The following is a 22,887-nucleotide window of genomic DNA, read 5'->3' on the forward strand; positions in this document are numbered from 1 at the left end:
TCACTTAGGCACACAGATCACCCAATATTGCAGAAAGTTAGAATTCAATGAGCAATGATGCAAGCCAGGATATAAGAGGCACTGGGAACAACAGAAGCACAAAGTCTTAAGTCCTCTGTGAAATTCACTGATTCCTTAATTCAATCTGAAAGGATAACGCGGTTAGATAAAATCCAGTAATCAAACTAGTCACAGTCTAGTTATTCAGAAGGAAGTTTCATGTTCTAGTATGTAAAAGGAAAAAAACCAAACAATGGGAAGCCCAAGAGGAGCAGTAGCTTATCTCAATCAGGGCATACTGAATGTACTGTGAATATCAGAACTCTCTGATATACAGAGGAGGTTCTCCAACAGCCCTTAGCATTGCTTCTAGGGGAGATTAGCAGTCAGTACAGGGGAATTTATCAGAAAATGACTAAAGAGTGCAAGCCTCAAAACAAGGCTAGTTACCCTAATAATGCAAATAACTTATAATTGGATTTCAAGAAGCCTTGTTTAGGTGCAACAAATCAGGTGGTCCAAATGAAGTGCACTGCATTAATGGAAGGAAGCTAAAGTGAACTTATTTCACTTGAGAATATTTGTGGTGTCCTCTTAAAATGACTTGCACAGATTGTATTCACAGTCCTACATATGTAAGTGAGCAATTGGATGCATGCTACAGCTACAACTCTTACCATAATTGAACCATCATCTACTTTCCATCTTTCATGTATCTTTTCAGCAGACCTCATTTATCTTTCCTTTTTTCTCAGACCATTATATTAGGCTGTCACAGTCCACTTCCTATCCCTTCCACACAGACAGATCTATCAATGAAATAAGCTTGTAGGACTAGATGTAGCCCTATGTCCTCTGGACCCTAAGTGCTACATCATAAGTGGCAGCAGATGAGACAGCCAATATAAGATGTTACAGACAAGAATGTCAACTTATCTGTGAAAGTTTCCTCAGAGATAAAATCTCACTCCTTTTAACAACTGCATTTTGATCTGTACTGACAGTTATGGAAAAATAAGGACCCAATTAAAAATATATTACCTTTCAGCAGGTCCATGGAAGATTTTGATAATGCTTCCTTAGGACATTCCATCATATTGATCAGCCAGTCAATAAACTGAAATATGACGAAAAATCTGAATTAAAAGAGCCCCTGTATGAGAACATGACAAATTCTTTTCACTTTGACAGACAGCATTTGATTTCTGCTAAATTCAGTTATCTAATCAGAGGCAGCAGCCAATGAAGCTTCTGCCCAAAGTAAACAAAGCATCCTAGAGTACATCTTCCTGTCAGAGCAATTCTTCCCACAGCTGGATCTGAAACTCCCTTTGTTCCTTCTCATTATCTCAGCAATAATTCTTTGTAAGAAGGCGGCACACTAAATAGCTTGCCTCCATCTTGCCTGTTCATGCCTTTAACCTATTAATATAATTCTTTCTTATCAGTCTCTTGTCCAAATGTTTTACTGCAAGTGCTTCAGAACTCTTATTGCCTTTGTTCCTCTTTTGACCTCTCTCATTTTTTGTTATTTTTTCTGGCAGTGCTGGGTGCCTGGATGACAATATGGTATTTCAGACTCATAAGGATGATTTTCAGGGCAAGGTCTCACATTTTTCCTTAAAACCTAATTACGCACTTGCATACTAACAGCTCACCCCTGCATTCCTCCCACATTCTGAATTCTGACTTCAGTGGTAACTCTGAGCACAGGAGCACACTCAGAGAAACCAGTTCTTAACAATCCAGGTTTGCACAAAACAGGTAACTATTCATCTCTAGATTAATAACAAAACTTCCACATATAGCAACTACCTGTAATCTACAGTAGGTTTGCCAAATAAGGCACAAATTTCCACATTTATTTTCAACTCATACTTCAAAATAAATGACACACACTACAAACTGTACAGATCTTTGATTGCTCTGAATTTACATTGTAGTGTGTCCAACTGCAGAAGATCTTTCTTTCAGCATTTAAAACGCTGACTTGCAACCAGCAGCTCCCAACTCTCTTCTCCCAGCTGTACTTTCTTAAGAGTCTGACTCCCAGCTTTGGAATTTTTTTTTTTTTTTTTTTTTGCAGCTCACCGATTTTACTTGAGAAACTACATTCGTATCTGCTTAAAAATAAAGTGAAATCACAATTGAGATGCAATAAAATACAGAGGAAATAACCGCTCTACCTAGGACCCAAACTGACTACTAAATTTGGGGTGCTTTCTAACTCCTGTAAAGTTCTTACCACTACATGCAATTTTACCTTCTGTGTTTGTTCTTTCCACGGCTCTTTAGCCAGCAAAAGGGAAAGGCTGCTTGGAAGGAGAGTGAGAGTCTCTTGCACAGCAAACTTGTCAGTGGGGTGCTTGCCAATGTGTTCCTCAGATAATTCTGGTAATACCATGTGGTGTTTCCACAGTGACCAGTCAGCACTGAGGCCAAGCAGTAATGGTGCACCATGGTCTGCCCAGGCCACCACAAAAGCTGCAAACAGCCACAGGAGGCAATCTATGCACTAAACAGAAAAACGGCCAAAATGCACTTTATTAAATTAATAATACAAAAGAGGAAAAAACCCCAATTTAAAAACCCCACCAAAAACCAACACAAAAACTCATCCAAAAAAGAAACAAACAAAAAATCCAAGACCAAAATGTAGTGACTTTCTCTTAAAAACAATCATCTGAAAATTCAGCTAAAACTCAAAATGAAAGAGCTAAAAAGTACTTAATATCCTTCTGTGCTTTGAAGCAGCATAAACCTCTTTCTAAATTCAAATTAAAATGCCTACAGAAACAAAAAAATAAAACCACACTCTTCTAAAATAATCTTTTAGCTTAAAGCTGATCCACAATTGATTAAAAATGGAGAAATAACCTTTTCACTGCAACCTGATTGTTGCGGGAAATCAGAGAAGGTCACCCTTGTGGTGCTATAAATGGTTGAGAAATATTGCAGCAATGTAACAAATGCCTTTCTGATCTAAACAGCAGCTTATTTTATGTTCTCAAACGGAAGACCTAAACTGCTGAAAAACATTATTTCTCTAAAAATATTACAAGCCCTCTCAGAAACAGCAGCTACACAATTCTGACGTGCCTAGACAGTTCTACTACTGAATTCAAAATTTTCTTTCAACTGTTCTAAATACAGCAAATTTGAAGAAATTATCCCCTTTAGTTGCCTCCAGGTTCTATCGTAACTTAAATGTAGAGGTTATTTTAAAGTAAGAGTTTTAAATACACATTGATTCACAAAAATTGTAAAGATTTTCTCTGTGGAGGTAAGATCACAATCTTCTAAAATACAAAAACATGGAGAATAATACTTATTACTGAGGAAAAATGTGAAATCTATCAGGCCCTCCTTCTTTTCTTGCTGCAAGTTATTTTCACAGCATGTACCTCTTTCAGATCAACATTTTGTAAGGGTGTTGACTTGTATGCTACATTTCTGATATAGCCCATCAGGTCTAGCAGCCAGTCGACTCTTTTCAGAACTCCTAGAAAAAGAATAAGAACATTGACTCATGTAAAACACTAGAATGCACTGCTTTTCATTAAGAAGCAAGCACAGAAAAATCACTATAGCAAGAAAGCACCAACTGCAGAAGAACAAAGATCACCAACACCACTATCACATTTGATTCATTCTGCCACTGATAGAAAACATATAGGCCCTTAAACAGTACATAAACTTTGCTTACAACACAGACAACACACTGAACACACAGAAAAAAAAAGCTGAGTGAGAATTATTTCACATAATGGCAGCCTGCAGTATCCACTAACTGTGTGCACATATGACTGCTACAGAATCCTAAAGCCTCCCTCAATTGTGCAGTATTGTGAAAATGGTCCTACAGTGTTGAGAGGGTCAGTAAAATATGGTCAAGGCATGCAAATAAAATCAGCCCTCAATTCATCTCAAGGATGGAAGACATTTCATCAATTCAGATTCTGCTGTCCATAATCTGTTCTACCTCCTACAAACTAATAACCATGTTCACCACCGAGGCCATGTCACTTCATACATTACTATTTCCATGTAATCTTTACAAGTGCCCTCTTTCATGCTGCCTCCTCTTTTACCCAAAGAACCCTCACTCAATTAAAGCTCACTACTCTTTGAAGTTCTTCAAACACAGCAGGCAGCTAAGGCATCTGGCAATATAATGCTTTGAAGTTTTTCAGTGAACACAGGCAGACAAAGACCCTTCTGCCATGAAAATGAGACCTCATTCTTGCCTCTTTCTGTTCTTGTTTCTTCCTTATCTTCCTGTGTGATTCTCCTACATCTCTTGCATCAGCCCCTATGCTCTGTCAGACCCATAGCTGAGCCAGCCCAAATCATTAATCCACCAGATCACTATCTGGCATAGTTATGAAGAATAAAAAAGGGACATTTATTTCCTGTGTTAACTCAGTGCAAGGAGTTCAGGAAAGCAAGTTATCTCCCTAGTTCAACCAGTCTCATGGGAATATACCCCCCACCTACTGTGTCACATATGGGTAAGTCAGATTTTAGGTCAGAAGGTTAGCAGAATTGCACTATTAGAGGTCTCTGATGTACTATGTACATTTTTAACACTACCCTAAAAAGAGTGGGAGACACAAATCTAGTAAAAATTCTGGTCTGTAAAGCACCTTGACGAGATAAATGACTTATAGCTGGACCACAGAAAAATAAATAACTGGAGAAAAAAGTAATGTTTGATACAAGTATTTGAATAATACAAGAATTCTGAAGACAGTTATCTCTAATATGGAAAAATTTGGGTTAAATCATGTTAAAAGAGTCAGTGTAGATTCATAAAAATATCTGTTGATTGCATTGTTGATTTTTCTTTAAGCCTAATCTTACCTGTGTTTTCATGTCTCACAATACGAGCATGATAGAAACTATGCAAGAGCATCCATAAAATATTTTCTTTCTGGTGATATCCTGCCACGGTATCAATCACGGCATTCAAGTTCATCAGAGACAGTCTGCCGTGAGAAACTAAATAGACCTTCATGAATGTGGCCTTCTCTATATTATTCTGCAAATGCAATTAAAAACATGTTAAATTGAAACGTATGTTTCTTCTGAGAACAGTAAATGCTGCATTCTTCTTTATAAAAAAAGTGAGAAACTCTTTGAATAACTAGTAGGCTCAGTCTTCCTCAAGACATATAATTTAAACCAATTAAACAGAAGACTGTACACATTACTTGGCCTTTACACTGTTTGAAATAGTCCAGCAAAGTGTAACTCAGTACAGTTTGTCTTCATACTGCTTTAAATTTTACATTCCCCTTTGAATTCGCATGAGCCAGCTTGACAGTTCTGGAGATTCAAGTCTTCTTGCAAGAGAGATACACTGTAGTGTCAAAAAGAGGTTTTCTCAAACGATATTTTCCAGTGTGTAATAAGAACTAAAAAATATAAGGAAATATTTTTTACAGCTCAGCTTCCACAACCTATTTGAATGCCTGATTGTCTAACGAATCTGACAGCAAACAGAACAGGGGGCTTTACGTCATGGACGTTTGTTTTTAAAAGCTTGATCTGAAAACATCAAGTTCTTCCACACAGGTCATTTCCTTAGCATTTCAGCTGCTAAGAATTCCATTGCTAATTGATTCCACTGGTGACCTACAAGATGAAAGCTTTTTTATTCTATTATCATCCTCAGTCATCTTGTCCACCAGGAAACATTCTGAGTGTGAATGTAAATATAGCACATAAATTAAAGAATGGAAGGTTTTTTCAGTCAATTATTTCACATTTTTAGCAGAAGCACAGATCCACCACATCAAGAACAGCTAGTCAACAGGATGCATTTACAGTCCAATTTCAAGCAGGTAGTTATAGTAACCAAAGAGGACTATGGTCTGCTGTTTGCATCATTGGTCTGGGATTCAGAAGATGTAACATCATTCTGGTTCACACCATTCCAGTTCTGCTAACAAAATTCACAGAAACACAGAATCAATTAGGTTGGAAAAGACCTATGAGATTATCAAGTCCAACCTATGATGAAGCACTACTACGTCAGCTAGACCATGGCACTAAGTGCCACATCCAGTCGTTCCTTGAACACCTCCAGGGACAGTGACTCCACAACGTCCTTGAGCAGCCCATTCCAATACCCAATCACTCTTTCTGTGAAGAAATCCCTCCTAATGTCCAACCTGAACCTCTCCTGGCATAGCTTAAGGTTGTGTCCTCTTGTCCTGTCAGTGACTGCCTGGGAGAAGAGCCCCACCAAACCAAGTTACTTAAGACTTTTCAGTCCAAAGCTCCCAGGTGAAATGATGATTATTTCAGTTGCTTTGAAAAAGTTTGGGATATGGATTCTTATGACTTCTGCTTCTCTCTGCTTGCCTGCAGATTAGATCCAGAACACTCTTAGATAAAGCAATTAAATGCTCCCAATGAGCTAAAACACTCTGGTGACAATAAAACTGACAGAGTTGCTTGTTTCACATGATTTGGTAATAAAAGACCAGAATTAGAACACAAGTACCTTAGAGATCTGGACAATGCGATCAATTTCTGAATCGGCCATTTCTGAAATGCATCTTGCTACATCAATATACATCTCCAGTTCACCTCTCTGCAAACAGAAAAGTAAATGCATGTCTAAATGTCTATTTTCCTCATCATTAAATTGGTGAGTTTAGGAATTTTGTTAATGATAATGAGGAATAATTCATCTATCCTCTAGCCTCACTTAATATATTTTAGAAATACTGTATTTGCTGGGGAATTCAAAATACTTCAGTCTACAAGGATAATGGTATTTGAATACTTTCAAAGAGTTTGTTTTATTTTTAATGGAAAAGTGCATTTCCATGGAGGTATTTTCTGTAGCTAAACAGTTTCTTCAAATCACTGTGAGAAGCTGAATCCTATGTGGGGAAAAAAAGCCTTCTCATTGTTCTCTTCTTCTCTTTCAAAAATACTTATTTCAGTACAAATACTGTATTTCTCCATTACCAAATAATTTATGAAGGAGGAGTGTACATTAGATTGGTTTCAAAATGTCATATTCTAAAATAACCAAAAGTAACTTAAACTGAAATTAGGCTGCTATTTTAACTGTTATAATTAAAAACTGTATTAATGTTTCAAATCTGATGTGTCAGTGAAAAAGCTGGGACTTGTAATCATTAAAAACATCTAGCTTCAGTGTTCATACACCTCATACTTACTCCTTACCTGAACCTCATTTGGAAGAAGTTCATATATTTGCTCCACAGCCCGACACAAAAAGCTCCAGCAGAACTGGGCAGGGTTGGGAACTTTCATTGCCTGGATGAGCCCCTGCAGAACACACTGGCAAATTTCTGGGCATTTTGTGCGGTTCTTCACTTCAAATTGTTGTAACAGAAGCACTTCTGTAAACGACTGCAGTTTGTCTTCTGCAACATGTTGCATCCACAGGGACAGGGACATGAAAAGGTATTTCTGAGTTTTCATCTGCAAAGGAAAACTTTTTGCTCAGTTTCAAATTCTAGGTCTTCACTGAGCTAGAACTATTGTTGGATAAAATGATAAAAAAAGTGGCTCAAACAGCACTTATAAAAGCGTTTAAAGTCGTACATATTTCTCAATTATTTTCTTCACTTTTTTGATGAATTGTTTGAATTAAAAAGAGTTCAAACGTATCAATATTCTGTTTTCATTAAAAACTGAGAACTTACTTTCAATGAATCCTAAACATCACATCTTTGTATGGACAGAGCAATTTTATTACATGGTGCCTGCTGCATTCCTACATAAAGCATACAGACTGTCTAGACAGTAAAGGACAGAAGTATGCTAGCCATAGCACCATTAATATTGTTAGCTAGTGAAAAAGAATGAGTAATCACCTGTATGAAATGCAGAGGTTACATACTCTGTGGGTCACCTCATTTTGTGACTTCAAATTCCCACTGAAGTTGGGAAAGTGGTAGTCAGAAATAAAAAACTTTTTTTTGATACCTTACCAATTATATATCTTAAAATTGCCAGCAAATATTTGCATATCTAAGACTAATAAATTAAAAACAAAAGCACCCCTTGAAGAGATCATAAAACCAAACAATTAATTTTTTGAGAATTGTCATGAGTCTGCTCCTGAACTTGTACAAAATGACAGAAATGTGCAGGCAAGTGTACTGTGGGATTCAGGGAGTTTTACATACTGTGCCATTGAATCTACACTGTTACTCCAGAAGAACAGAGCAGCAATGAAGGATAAGCCCGAATTTGATCATACCATAGTCTGTTGGCTATCTACAAAATTAAGGCAAGGTTTTCAAGATGTAACTTTTTTTCCTAGATCCAGAGACATTGCTAGAAAAAGCAGGCAAGCTTTTGGACAGATTAGGGTGGTCCTTTTTTTTAAGACTATCAGCTGGTATAATAAAAGATACTTTTTCTCCCCACATTCTATCCCTTGTGTCTCCAGGTTATCAGAGATATATCATGAAACACGAGGCAGGAAAAGGATCTCAAGCAGCAAAGTAAAATCAGCGTAGCAGGTCTTAAGTCTGCCTTGAATTTCAAGGCCCCAGAATAACCTTTCTCTCACTATAAATACTTGCTAAATGGTATTTGTGAAGAATTCTGAAGCTAGTAATCCTTTTCTGGTGAGATAGCCTAAACATTGCCACTCAGGAATTTTATATGAAAGAGGTGCTGAGCTCCCATAAGCTTTCTGACATACATACACTTAGACTGTAGATAAGAGGAGGTGCCACCCACATCCCCAAAAGCATTGCTGCATTTTGAGATGACTGGGCTTGTGTCACAGCCAGTTCAAGGCAGAGATGTTTTACCTCATCACCTAAACCAGAAGAAAACAAATTAAGTTACAAAGAAATTACTTTCCCTTTAAATTTGTTTCAACTCATAAAGTGAAGGAGGGCTATTGTTCTACTAGAGCACAGCATTACAACTTATTTTTCTAAAAATGCTACTTAAAGCTTTTAACACATACATGTTAGAAGACTCCTCTTCCTATTCATGCACTTACAGCAAAAAATCTCAACATTTGTTGGAGTTATTTCAATTCACTCAGGAACAAAAATGTGGGAATGCTAAGAAAAGTAAAAATTAAAAGAAACCCTGCTTGACAAATAAAGATAAGATTTAATACACAGAAGGAAAAATGAATCAATATTCCTGGACTATGATGGTGTCTAAAATCTAAAACCAGCCACAAAACAAACACACTGTTTCCTCTGCAAATTCCCTAATTTACAAAAGTAAGACATCTAAGTGAAAAATAGGAATTAAAAAAAAACCCCAGCTGAAACTCTTTATGAAGAGTTTCAGCTCTTCGTAAGGACTGCAGACCTCAGTACAGGAAATTTTTTCAATTATTTTTAAAATTATTACCCAGTGTGATTTAGTAGAAAGCATATTTCAAACTTGTGATAACTAGATGAACTACCAAACAGTTCAAATACGTGAAAAAGCTGCATGCAGCCTCTGACATCGGTATTGGACGAAGCATTTAGCAGGTACTGAAAAACAGGATACAATGAGTTGAGTTTCATAATGGCTCTTATGTAAATAGTTCAAATGAAATATTCAGGCCACTTTCACCAATGTTTTAGGGAACTTCTCAGCTCTGATCTTCTGTACTTTTTTCTTCAGTTAAAACAGTGTCCACATGGTTGTAAATATATACTTGCAAACACTAAAAAGTCAGTCTTGAAAGCATAATAATACTTTAACACTGCACTAACTTAAAGTCCCAAAGAGGGCTCCAAAGTTTGTGAAAGCTGCTTTAGTAAAGAACTCTTGTGACAAACACAAATGTCTTAATAGAAAACTATTAATCTTACCAAAGTCTAGCCTCATCAAAGGAGAAAGAATGGATGCCCAGTTTACAGGTGGATACTGATGGCTTTCTCCAACTGATGCAATGGGTGCCAGTGCTACTTTCACCAGCTCAGCTGGGACAGATTCAGGACCTAGAACAGAAGATTCAGTCTGAGTCTGAATTTTATACACACATATTTGGCTGAACAGCTCAGCAAAAAATGTGAACACTGCACTGTAGTTCGAGCTGTAGTAAAGAACTGAAAAGTGTTATAAAATCACCGTTACTTCCTTTTGTATCTGAGGATTCATTATCTTATTAATAATCAGCAGTTTAGGCCTCCTACCTAAAAAGGCCTTTTGTTACTAAGAAACAGAAACTTTCTGATCCTTTGGTCTTGAGTCAATTTATAAGTCAATTATAGATATTTCTCATCTAATAAGGTAGTATTTTTGCCTTTCTTACTGTGAGAACAGCAAAGGTTTCTGACACTGTTTTCCTTCCTCATCTTGTAGGTGCAAGCCAAAAGAACAGTCAGACAAGTGATAACCTTTGCTATATACTGTGTTATGTCAATACAAGTTAACTCAGTCATCCTGCAGCCAAAACACGGGCATTTTTACCTCCATTTAAAGCAAATCTTGCTTCATAGGACAGCAGTGAGCTCACTTAGCTCACACAGGAATAATGCCCCCTTGCTATCTCCTTTAAGACTTTACTCCAAGACATCTTTTATCAGGCTTCTGTATGTAAGACCATACTTTCTTCAGGCTTCTTTGCATTCATCAGCAGCAATCTGTTAGAACACCACTCTGTTACACAGAATCTTAACCTAGCATCACTGCCCCTAGCAAGGGGCAGCATAAAGTTGGTCTGATGATGGAGTATTACTGAGTGTACAAGCAAACACTTGAAGTGATTTGACTTTTACTGTCATAGGGAAGAAACAAAATCTCACAGAGAGGGAAAGGGTTTTAACAGTCAAAAATTAGGTGGAGAAAGCTGAAGTCCTAACTATACAATTCTACCTTGTCTTTTTGAGTGTAATAAATACTTTTCTTTCAAAATACCTTACATTAGTGAAGTCCAAATTCTTATTTAGTAAAGTTCTCTAAGCAAATCAAAACAAGTTTTTAGGGCCACCTTTTATAGCCATAACAAATTCCCCAGAAGAATACTGTAATTTTATCCTTTCTTACCTTTCTTTCCACTTTCAATGGCAAAGTCAATGGCTGCCCTGATAAAGCTGTTTACAGGTAAGTAGTTAAAATCTGGAGGAACTGTGAAGATAAAAAGACTGCTTATATTCTTAAACATCATCAGCAGAAAGTATAACCTTTGGCTCCCATGTAAATTTAAAGGCTGAACTGAGCTGTGTTTGAGCAAACTAGGTCCGTAGGTGACTCAGAGTATTTAGACCACAAGACTGATAGCTGTATTGCCCTTTTCACCTTTAAGGCAAACTAAACATTTCTGGTGGTGAGAGGTGCCAGATCTGAAAAAATAAATTCACTGATCAACTGAAAAGCCAGGGATAAGAACTTCCTTAAAAATATATTGGACACGGTAAGTCGGGCTTTGAAAGGGAAAGCTTCAAAATTTTAGGAAGTTTAATACAACAGAGACATTCCGTATCTATGTAACCTCAGGCATGCATGCATGCAGGCACACATAAAAGCAGAAACTTTGAGAATCTTTTTCTCCATGATGAAGTTCATCTACATTTTCTATTTTTGGTTCCCAATTTAGTTCACACCAAAGTAAACAGCTTCGGCTTCATTAGTCTGTGCCTATTACTGATATTTCATTAATGATGTAACACTGCCTTTATTTTATCAATGGATATTAAAACAACAGCTGAACTTAGTGGTTTATCAGCTGTCTGAGAGGGCATGGAATGCTAGATTTTTTATTTCAGCTAACAGAGAAGATATCTTCTAGAAAAATACTTCTAAAAAGTCAGCTTGTTCTTGTTATGGACTAGTTTTTATGTATTGATTTTTTATTCACTGGGAAGTGTTCAAACAAAGAGCAGATTAATCAGTTCTAAGAGGCACAGAGTAGATTTCAAACACATGTGCCATATGAAGTGTAAAACCTCTTTACAGTTTATCCTAAAAAGAAATAAAGCAACAATATACAAGTTTGATCAAAATAATTTAGAACCTTGCTTTGATACTGCAACTAAAAGCAGATGTGGGAGATCCTATTCAGCACACTGATTCCTGCTTGATGTTCCAGCCTTTAGGCACACAGGACCATGAGATCTTCAATTCAAAGGCTGTCGTGTCATTTAATAGGTCTGCAATGTCTAACTTGTTTTATTGAATGTGTCCCTTGCTGTCTTTTCAGTGACGTGCTATTCCTACGTGTTCTTTAACCAGCAGTAATAAATCATCTTACCAGATGCCCTGTTCTGGGTAGAAGACAAACAAGACATATGAAGACGTCCCAGAAGTCTTGCTGCATTTGTCTGAAGGCCAATCTGCTCTGAGAAACTAATTATCTGTTGAGACAATAAACCTCAATAAACCTCTAGTTAGACAAATTTCCCTACACTGCCTCCTTCAAGCTGGATACAGACAGGGAGTTTCTTTCAAACAGATTTGGCTTTTTTGTGCAAGGTGTCAAGGTAGGCTAGTGCATTACTCAAAGCAAGAAACAGAGGCTGCCTTCTTACCTGCGTTAGGGTTCTGATCACTTCATTCAGCTTACTTTGAAACTGTGAGGATTGAATGCTTTCAGATTTCAGCTGCCAGAGAAAAAGAAAAAAAGGGGAATTTTATACAAGGGAAAAAAGAAGTAACAAAACAGAGAACAAATTCAGAAAAGACAGATTACATTTGCATCCATACCTTCCTCTGGGGAGTGGGAGAGAGAAAAGGAGAAAGCTTACATGGCTGTAAAACTTTCCCCAGTGGCATTGCACATGAGCCATTATGATGGCAAAATGGAACAGACCCCATTTTATGCATTGCAATTCAATATTGCTTAGTTCACACCCAACCTGAATTATTGCAAAAATGCAATGCCCTAGTTTACAACCATTGCTGTAGGAATGGGGAGGATGCATCCTATCTTGCCTTCTAGCCCAGTTTCTCCATGAGATTAAGGTACCATTTGCTTGCATGTTCTCACCTGTATCATGCCTCCTTCAGAGCCCACCAGTGCAACCAGCCCACTGACAGCAGCCAGACGCTCCATTGTTGGAGAACCCTGGAGCATAATTCAGGACCAGTGAGTCAATGTAATGACAACACTACTGTAGGACAAAATGCTTGTTTCTTCCAGCTTAAAAACCATGACTACTATCACTAGTGCACCTCCAATCCCAACAGCCTTTTCAGGTCAGATTCCAGCATAGTAGCTAATATTTGCTCCTCTCTTGGTGAATGAAAGCTTTATATGGAACTTCCTCCTGACTCCCCCAAATCTGAAATCATCATGGATTGACAAATCACTTTTTCCCTAGCACAGTCTGTATTCCACAAAATATACCAGTGCCATTCAACTCAAAACCAGTTCCTTTACTGGTAATTACCTTCAGCTGCAATCTTAATGTGTGTAAGTTTAGAGTTTGATTTGAAACACCTAACTTTGCTAGAGAAATTGAAATTATTATACCAACCAAGGCACTATAATCACCATTCTTTTATTCTAGTTTTGACCAGCAGCACCTCATTTCACAAGACATTTTCATTTAGTAACCAAGACTTTATCCTTGGACACTGTTCTAAATTAAGACTTCACTGAGATAAACATTTCTCATAAACTATTCAAGTAGAGGAGAAACAGGGATTTTTTCCCTTTATCTAGCAGCCCAAAGACGTAGTCTTGCTTTCAAGTATCAATCAAACAGCATGTTCAGGTAGTCATAACTTTTCCTAGCATCACTCCTCCAGAAGTGAGAAAAATTATGTCCCTACTTTTAATTTCAAACCTCACACCACCCCTTTCTGACCTCCTCTACCCCCACCCATGCAAAAAAACCCAAACCAAGAAAACAAGTACAAAACACAGGATATGAATTCAAGCTCCTTTACCTCTGCAAGCACAATTTTTATCCAGGTTGGCATTAGTCTGTTACTCAGGTCTTCAGCTTTCCCATGACCACAAGCTGACAATCCATGCACTATTGCACCTAAAGCTAAAGCAAAACTGTAGGTCTGTAAGACAAAAAAAATTATTAAAAAATGATCTTACAAAGGAGTCGACATTATTTTCCACACTTCTTATTGAAACATTCCTTACATATTTATAATGTACCAATGATTAGATGTAATGTCTTTTTCTAGAAACCTGATGCTTTCTTATTTTTCAAGTGTTTTCTCATGTCAAGTGACATGGGATTTTCTGAGATTAAATCTTTGGCACATAGAGCCCTTGTTTCAGAGCAGATTTTCTGATATGAAGATAAAAAGTTTTAGCACAGGTAGTTAGCTCTATTTGCCAGATATACATTCTGAACAGTTGATTAGTGTAATAGCAGGTTTTTATTCAAAATGGTTGCCTCCCCCTGTCTCCTTCATTTCCTGGCAAACATTAAACAGAAAAGAACCTGCAATAAAATAATGAGATTTTTTTTGGCAATTTGAGGGGCACCCTCGGACACTAGGGATGAAACATACACTTGGAGGAAGCTGTGGCTATGGTTGTGATGCATTGTCTGGAGGCTAACAGAAAGCAAAAATTCAGAAGAGCACAGTTGGTGTATTTTCCCACCAAGAGAAAGAATTTACAGAAGCATGCTATAAAAGAGACAAGAACTGGCAGGATGCAGGGACTAAACACAGCAGAACTCAAAAGTAACAATTTCTCTTCTAAATGCAATCAAATATATGCAACCTGCTTTTATTTCACTGTCTGGTAATTGCTATACACATCATTAAAGCAAGTGGTAGTCTTAGTAATTGCATGGTATGCACAATACATTCATTATTAGCTAATGATGAAAGTACATCAATATAATTTTGTTGAATTACTGTCTGGGCAAAGCAGTATCCAATATTAAGCAGATAAAAGAAAAGGAGAACTGGAGCAAGGCCCAAATAAGGAATTATTACCTGCTGATTATTTTCTGCTAAGGTCCGTAGCTTGCTCATGGCCTTCTCAGCCTCAGCTGCTTCTATGATTCCAACACTGAAAGCAGAGACACAGGAACAGGCCACAGAATAGGCCAGTACCTGGAAAAAAAATTAATTCCAATAACTGGTGTCTAATCAAGCTCACTGTAGCAATAGTCACATTGAATAATGTGCCAGCATGATAAAAGAGACATAACATTTTCAATTTATACTTTCAGATGATTATTCCCTCTCTGAAAGATTCTGCATTGATGCTAATGTTAAACAAACACAACAAAAGCCTGGAAGTAGTTCTGATTTTACAGAGGTCAAACGCCTGACCTTCCACACAAATGTAGCTGTTCTCTCAACACAAGCATCTGATCATTATTTATGTAAGCATACTCAGCATGCTGTGTTCCCATCAGGATTACAAGTAGGTCCACCAAGCCAGAAAATGAGCACATAGAACTCTCTCACACACAGTCCACACTAGTCTCCTGTCCCTGCAGGATTCACTAGCAAAATTGCTTTTCTGTTCTCCAGCTTTAGTCATGGAGTGTAAGGAAGTGAAGTCTGAATTACCAACAACAAGGCAAGCGTGCCAGCAGTTTAACCTCCTCTGTACCAAAGGTGAGCAGCAGAACAACACATTACTATATGGGAAGCAGAGAGCACCTACCTACAGTTCAGGACTGACAATTATTTGACCTGTAGCAAGTAATGTGCGGACTGTATCGCTTGCTGATGCAGGCCAAAATTATTTCTCAAGTACAGAGTTATATCCAAGTCATTTACAGCTCTGAAACAGCCTCTTGTGCATCCTGTGTAGTAGCATTCATCCTAGAGTGATGGCCAAATTTTACTCATCTGTACAATTCCTTACAGAGATTTTAATTGAAAAGGGTAGGTTTTGCTTCTCATCCCGAACTATCTCATGATGTTAAAACAGTTGCTGACTTTTGTCTCAGAAGCTGCTGCACTGAACTCAGCTTAATTTCAATAATGCACTTGAAGGTCTCTGGGGACAGATAAATTATTTCATAGGTGTGAGTAATTTTAATACATGAACCATAAACTGCAAAAGGTTAATCTCCAACACCTATGTACTGACAAAAAAATTAAACTCCATTGAAGAAGATGTTTAATAAAGAGCTTTCAGAACACTACCAACAGGGGGAAGACAATAACACTATCCATCTCTATTAACTCCCTTAGGAAAAACAGAGGATTATGCAACTCAACTGCTCAATTGCTGCAGCCTTACATACATCATTTATATATGGGGATGCTTTTTTGGTGCAAACATCTGCTTGTTCTGATATTTGTTTTCTGTTGCAAACTAATCCAATTTCATCAGTTTTCGTTTTCAAGTTTTACCTCAGAAAAGTTACAGGCTAAGTGCATGGACCATGTCAAAACTTACATGACATATCCTGGAAAAACAACTCCTGAAATCCATGCTCAAACTTAGCAGAGCTCAGTTTAAGTGTTCAAAACATAAAGAGAACAGTAAATGGGGCCATAGCAGCATGCGTAAGTACAAAATTCACATTAGATAGTGACAGGAACTTTCAAGTAAGTATACAGAAGGCATATTGAAGGAGAAGTATTAGCATTTAAGTTTTCTCTGAGAGTAACTTATTGTCTGCTTTCTAGTAGATCAGGTAAGCAGTAAGCAATTTTATATAAGAGACCCATATACATAGTTACTCAAGATCCAACTTTCAACAATTTAATTTGGGGTTAAAAACCAAAAGAAGCCCTTTTAAAGGATTACATATGCAATCTTTTCAGGCAATTTCTTAATGTCTGTGCACAATTACACATTATTCTATTATTCTTATTGTTACTATTACTTTTTTTCACAGCAGATGCAAGCCTATATACTGCAAAAGCTAAAGCAGGAATCAAGCATTCCAGTACCACAGATAAAAAGCTTCAGTAAAAAGACTATAGTTATTAAATGGAGGCAACAAAGTAAAATGAAGGTTTAAAATTTGTGATAAAATAGGTCATACCTCCTGGACCCCTCTGCTTTGGTCCTCACTGCTGTCCAGGTATTTGCAGAGTTTTCGCAATGAAGTGGAAACATGCACTCGCGATTCTGTTTGGCTACTGTGACTCATAAACGAAAGAACAAGTCCTACTCCTAAAATACATCCAGTGCTTTAAGAGAAAACAAAAGAGAAAGAATTAAGTATGCTTTGGCTCCTGTGAACTCTCTTTAAACCCCAACATGGGTTTGTGGGCAAGAAGACCTGTTGGCCTTGCCCTGCAGATAATTTATTACCACCGTCAATTTTACAAACGGTTTTTATTTCATACATCCTTTTCAGGAAACACCAGATGAAAAAACAGCATAAGAAGAAAATGTGTATTTAAATAATAAGTCCTACACAAACAGCCACATTATTCCTTCTGCCTCTGAAGAACCAACAGACTCAACAACAAGCACCATTAACTAGCATGAAAGAAGTATGGATCCAAGCTTTTACACATGACTTGTCGTGATAACATAAACTTGGATATTCCAGTTAAACATACTAATTGCAGGTTCACTGAGTGTATTAGGATCTGGTGCTGTCTGATTCCTCCCAGAATTGTTCCATTTGCAAAAGTAATTAAATTAGTGATTAAGCCAGATAGCGGTTAAGATGGCTGTAGAGATTAAGGTATTCATCTGCATTGCGTAACAGGAATGGTCATGTGTGCATTCTAACCAGTTTGTACTAAAATTTGCATATACAATAGTGGAGCAGCTTCATCAGGGCAGACATATCCAGCACAGCTAATTGTTTGATGCTGAGGATACTTAAAATTGCAACAAGAACATAGTTTCAAAGGACATAATTTAATAGGGCAGCTGGTGCAAACACCTCCACAGTCTCCACTGCTTTTTCAGATTTTATCAGAAGTTCCATTCTGGACCAGAGATCTCTTACTAAATTCTGCATGTGTGCTCCCATAACATGTTCCAAGTCATCAGTTTTGTCAGAAAACTCCCAAACAGTTCTGGCTTCCATCATGAGATACTAAAGCATAGCAGGCACTTCTTGCTCTGAATGTGATCTCTCACTGGCACACATCCACAATAGCTCAAAGAAATAACTCTTATCTGGAGATGATTTTTTCCCCACTTGCACATCTCCCTGACACTGCTTGTAGCAAGCAGTGAGCAGTCAAATGAACATGGCTAGAATCTTAGGCATTCTTCTAAGCTTCTCCTATCCAACTTAAAAACTTAAAAAGTGAAAAGTTGCTGCTTTTACTCAGCTAGGTAAAAAAGAAACATCTGAGAATAACTTCAGTCATATTTATAAGCTAATGTTTTACAGTAAATGGGGATTAAGGATGATTGAGCGTGGCTAGAAGACTTGGAAAGGTGTCTTAGGAGTGGTATTTTTTTCCAGCAAAGATCAAATAAACCTTTTTAAGTAACTGGTGTATCTGAATTCATGAACAGTCAACAAAATACAGACATAGCTTATATACAAGCCTTCTAAATTCAAGTTTACACTACTGCTTGTTGACAAAATCACATAGAAAGGAAATGGAATTTCTTGTTAGAGCTATCATATTTTATGTTACTTGTTACGTTATTTACTTGAGACTTAAAACGTAACTGGGGACTAAAGCAAGAATAAAATTTCACCTTCTCTGCTCCCCTTTTTGTAACTAACAATTGCTTTCACTTGGCTGCCTTACTTCTGAACTACATAAAATGAGTATTTAGGCATATGTCATCCACATGGTACCTCAGACTTCCCAGCACATTTTTTAGCATTTTACTGCCAGAGCATCAGGTTGTAGGGAGCTCTGCCTTCCACCAGGGGCAGCCCGAGGCTAGACAGCATCAACTCCCACACCTGCACTGCTCAGCAGACCTAAACTCAAAACACTGGCAGCCTATCTTTAGTGAAAAGAAAATCACCAGTTTATCAGGAGTGAAACACTGATGAAAAGATCAGTGTAATGCTCACGTCTCACAGCTGATCATGCCTAAGTCACACTGGATGAAAAGGCTGGAAAGGACCTTCCTTTGAATAGCAGTTTACAAGGGTAGAAATGCAAAATTTGGAGAACTGTGCAACATTTACAGCTTTACATTACTACTTTGCTCACAGAGAGAACTCATCCTAGACACCAACTTCCTCTTAGCCTTTAAAAACCACAGCAAACACAAAAACTACCTCCTCTTCAATTTTCCCTCTCTTGCTTGCCATTGTTTCATATACTTCTGGCAACCTCTTGGAACTAGAGAAGTCTGGCTTGGCTCTTCTGTGAGGCTTTGATCTCCAGCTAACAGGCTGCACAAACCAGCAGCAACAGGCTCAACAAAGGTGTGCAGCTGGTACAGCCCCTGTATACTGTGTGTCTCATCCTGTGCCACTCAACAGGCAATAGAAATCCGCACTAAGCTAAAAGGTTCACAGCCCAAGAGTGCACAGCTGTGACTCCTTACAGCTTTTCAGGAAGTGCACTGCAAAAAAGGAGGGCAAAGGCAAGTGGGAATTATTGTCATTTCCTTTCAACAGTGAAGAGCTGGGCAGAGTAATGCTCAAAATCAAAGTAAACCTTATGCACTCACACTGAGCCACTCAAGATATTGTGGTTCCTTCCCTGATTTGAAAGAGAAATGACTCCTGTGGGAAAAACATGCTGCCATGTTATATGTTAGCTGTCTGATGGCCACTGACATGTGTTTTATTGTCTCCAGTCTTAGGGGTTTCAAACCCTGACTGTAAAGACTGGAGCAATGTAGACCAAGTCCATGACTGACTCTGTTTTATGGAGGATGTGGCCATCCAGAGGGACTTTCCAGCCTGCACAAATTGGTGATTCTATTGAAATACTCAGAACAGGTTGTCTCCTTATCCTATTCTTGTACCTTTCTGTAGAGAATTAAGGAAGAAAGTGTGAATTAAAAAGTATCATCAGTAATAAAAGAAACTCACTTGTACTCCAGACTGGTGTCAAAGCAGCAGTTCTCCAACACATCCAGGGACTTCATGAGAATTAAGTTCATCTGTTGACCAGGTATATCGCTACAAAAACAAAAGAAAAGAGAAACAAATAAAAAAAAAAATCCAGTACCTGACAGTGGGAGGAGGCACCTGGTAAAACATGACCTCAGCTAGACTTGTAACTATTTATGAGCAGGAAATTCATGACATTTTACACTAATTGCTCTGTAAATATCTCTCTACCTTATTGCCTAACTTACTGATAAAAACAGAAGCATTTAAATCTCACTCAAAAGATGTCATAGGAACTCCCCTCTAATAAAACATGTACACAATTTTCATAATGAATGGGACATCCTTAATGGAAAGTAACTCTATTATATGGTATTAGCTATAGCCACCTCCCTACAAGTTTTGATTTACTGCAAGACAATGCTTTGAAGAATGTGTAAGATTAAGCTTTCAAATTATGCCAGGCAGTGAAAGACTAAAACTAGGCTGCCAAGAATGCTTAGATAAATGTATTCACTTCACACCCCTCACCACACAAATAAAACAAACACAAATCTGCAAAATACACATTCACATACTTCAAAACACTGGGCTGAAGTAACTTCATTCTCTTTAACAGCCCTTTATTGTGTGTAGCTCAGTTGTCCCACTAACTAAACATCCAGAGGTAGTCCATTCCCAAATTATGTGGCTGAGCAAGGCATCAAGACACCAAAGCATGAAGATTAGAACTCAGCAATGCTTCAGTGTTTTAACAAAAGCAGGTGCCTTGGAAACCTTAGCTTCACTAAGCAAATTAACTTCCAATCAAATCTGTTTGGTACCTGTGCTTACGCACTAATTCAACATTTATTATGGGTATATAGGAAGACAAAATCCCTAGCAGTCGAGAAACTGAAGGAGTATAAAGCCAAACCTACTTCTTAATTTCTCTGGAATCACCAGAAATTTGTATCTGGGGTCAACCTTTCTGAAAAGGAGGCATTTTCTACCAACTTCAGAACACCTCTTTGCTGCCAACATAGCTGTGAACAGCATGCTTTAAAGACAGTCCATTACACTACTTCCGTTGTAGCTCCATCCTCACATGTGTCACTCACACAATGTAAGTGAACACTATTCAGTGTTCAGAGTATCACTCAGAAAGGAACCAATGAGAACTGTGAATTATTTTACAATTATGCTTTCTAGAGTAAGTTTCTAGAGTAAGTAAAAGCGTATGTGTGGCTCTTCTAGCTGACTGCTTTGCATGTGTACCTTAGGATATCATGAAAATTACTCACCTATCCTGAAAAAATGACAACATACCCAGGATAGCTCTGGAGGGGCTAAGATACGAGGGGAGACTGATAGTAAGAATAAACATTACAAAGCCCCTCAAGAATAATTTGTTTATATCTTGTAAATACTTTAATTACTCAGAGTTTAAAGCCACACCCAGGAAAAAAAAAGTTATTTGCACAACTACATTAAATACGGTAGCTCTTACCTGACTTTTTCTTCATACAAACGTGAGATGAACATCCCCAAACCAAGACCCATGTGGATTTGAACAGCTTGAGACTCATCAGCATTTGGCTTCCCAGGTAACCTGTCAGTTAGCATATTCAGGACCTCCTCAATCTTCTCCTTGCATGATACAATGAAAACTGGCACCAGGAGAGACAAAGCTGTGGCTGCACAAGATCGAGCTATAATACTAGCAGTATTTTCACCTGAATAGGATTTCTAGAAAAACACAGAAGAAAATTATTTTTATTTTTCTTTTACTCCTTTCCAAGCAGTAACACTCAGCACTTGAGGAATTTCAAATAAATACCTATTTATTACATGTAAACAGCAGCACATATGTATTACAATCTGATGTTCCTTATATGTGGGTTTTACCATTTTGGTAATAAAGACAAAAAACTTAAAGCAAACACAAATATAAACAGAAATGACAAGGAAAGAAAAATAATAGAAGCAAGAAAATTTCAGTTTTCCTGTATTCCAACTACTATAGCTCAAACAGAACCAGGAAACTTCATGATTAGAATTCCAGCTATAAAATACAGATATAATGCCTTGCCTTTAATACCACAATACATACCTGATAGAACCATGGGAAGACCTGACCTTTAGGCTGGTAGCGGCTGTTCACAATACTCAAGAGGGTTTCTGTGACCATGGAAATCCAGTGTTTCATAGGCATAAAATCAGGTTCAGCCTGCAAAACTCAAACCCAAACAATCATCATCATTCTTTCATAGATCAAGTTCTACCTAAACAGAAGCTCAGCTGCTGATGTTCTAGCTGTGATCCATCATGAATGAGATTATTTTGTCATTCCTGTGTACTGTAAGTAGCATCATTTACTTGTCAATGCTGACTCTCAAGACACTACTTTTGATCAAGAAATATGCAGTGAAGCTAGAAGTTATGAAAAAAGTGTGGCTGGGTTTCAGTGTCAGTAGAGTGACCTCTATCTCACCTGTCAAAACCATCAAATAAATGAGTTAGTCACTATGCTTGTGACAAGGCACATACACACCCTACCTGCTTCTGTATAGATCACAGCATCTGACAGATGGCATTCACTGAGAACAGTGAAATTTGAAATTGAAAATGTAAAGTACTTCACATACACTTACCAGCCCCCCAAACACCTAGTCAAATTACTTCTCTGTATTCCACTAAGAGATGGGAATCTCTCCCGGATTGACTCACCTCAGGCACCCCTTCAGTGTCTGAGGAAAGGCTGCTTTCATATTTGGCTACAGCAACTGCAAGGCCAGTCAAAGCTAAAATAGAGTTTCCTTTCACCACTGGGCTGTCTCTGAAAAGAAGGCAGCAAACAGTTAAAAAACATAACAGAGATGCTGGCAACAAAACATACATCTCAAAGCAGAGAAGTTATGCTACAGGTGATCAGGAGAGAAGGCCTTTCCACCTAGCAACTTCACTGGGCTCTCTTTTAGCTCAGCAGAAATCTGTCACATTTCATCTTCACTAATTAGAGAAAGAATGGGGGAGAAAAGTGTTTCAGTCTTTCTTTCCT

General features: G+C 37.8%; 1 protein-coding gene across 2 annotated transcripts in view; it reads right to left on the bottom strand.

Moving 5' to 3' along the window:
- The window catches only part of FOCAD (focadhesin), an 89,657-nt gene that overhangs the window by 649 nt on the left and 66,121 nt on the right, over nt 1-22,887 (bottom strand). For both annotated transcript variants that reach the window (XM_085043581.1, XM_085043580.1), the window contains exons 26-44: nt 22,557-22,665; nt 21,940-22,056; nt 21,337-21,575; nt 19,827-19,916; nt 16,890-17,037; nt 14,869-14,988; nt 13,849-13,971; nt 12,944-13,021; nt 12,486-12,557; nt 12,209-12,311; nt 11,005-11,085; nt 9,828-9,956; nt 8,706-8,821; nt 7,207-7,467; nt 6,512-6,601; nt 4,864-5,041; nt 3,405-3,502; nt 2,264-2,515; nt 1,042-1,117 (exon numbers count right to left, since the gene is read on the bottom strand). In XM_085043581.1, the coding sequence (XP_084899707.1) occupies nt 1,042-1,117; nt 2,264-2,515; nt 3,405-3,502; nt 4,864-5,041; nt 6,512-6,601; nt 7,207-7,467; nt 8,706-8,821; nt 9,828-9,956; nt 11,005-11,085; nt 12,209-12,311; nt 12,486-12,557; nt 12,944-13,021; nt 13,849-13,971; nt 14,869-14,988; nt 16,890-17,037; nt 19,827-19,916; nt 21,337-21,575; nt 21,940-22,056; nt 22,557-22,665 (2,480 nt within the window). The remainder of the gene's footprint in view (nt 1-1,041; nt 1,118-2,263; nt 2,516-3,404; nt 3,503-4,863; nt 5,042-6,511; nt 6,602-7,206; nt 7,468-8,705; nt 8,822-9,827; nt 9,957-11,004; nt 11,086-12,208; nt 12,312-12,485; nt 12,558-12,943; nt 13,022-13,848; nt 13,972-14,868; nt 14,989-16,889; nt 17,038-19,826; nt 19,917-21,336; nt 21,576-21,939; nt 22,057-22,556; nt 22,666-22,887) is intronic.

This window comes from Lichenostomus cassidix, chromosome Z (genome assembly GCF_008360975.1).
Source record: "Lichenostomus cassidix isolate B80296 chromosome Z, HeHo_3.0, whole genome shotgun sequence".
In the NCBI taxonomy this organism is placed as follows: domain Eukaryota; kingdom Metazoa; phylum Chordata; class Aves; order Passeriformes; family Meliphagidae; genus Lichenostomus; species Lichenostomus cassidix.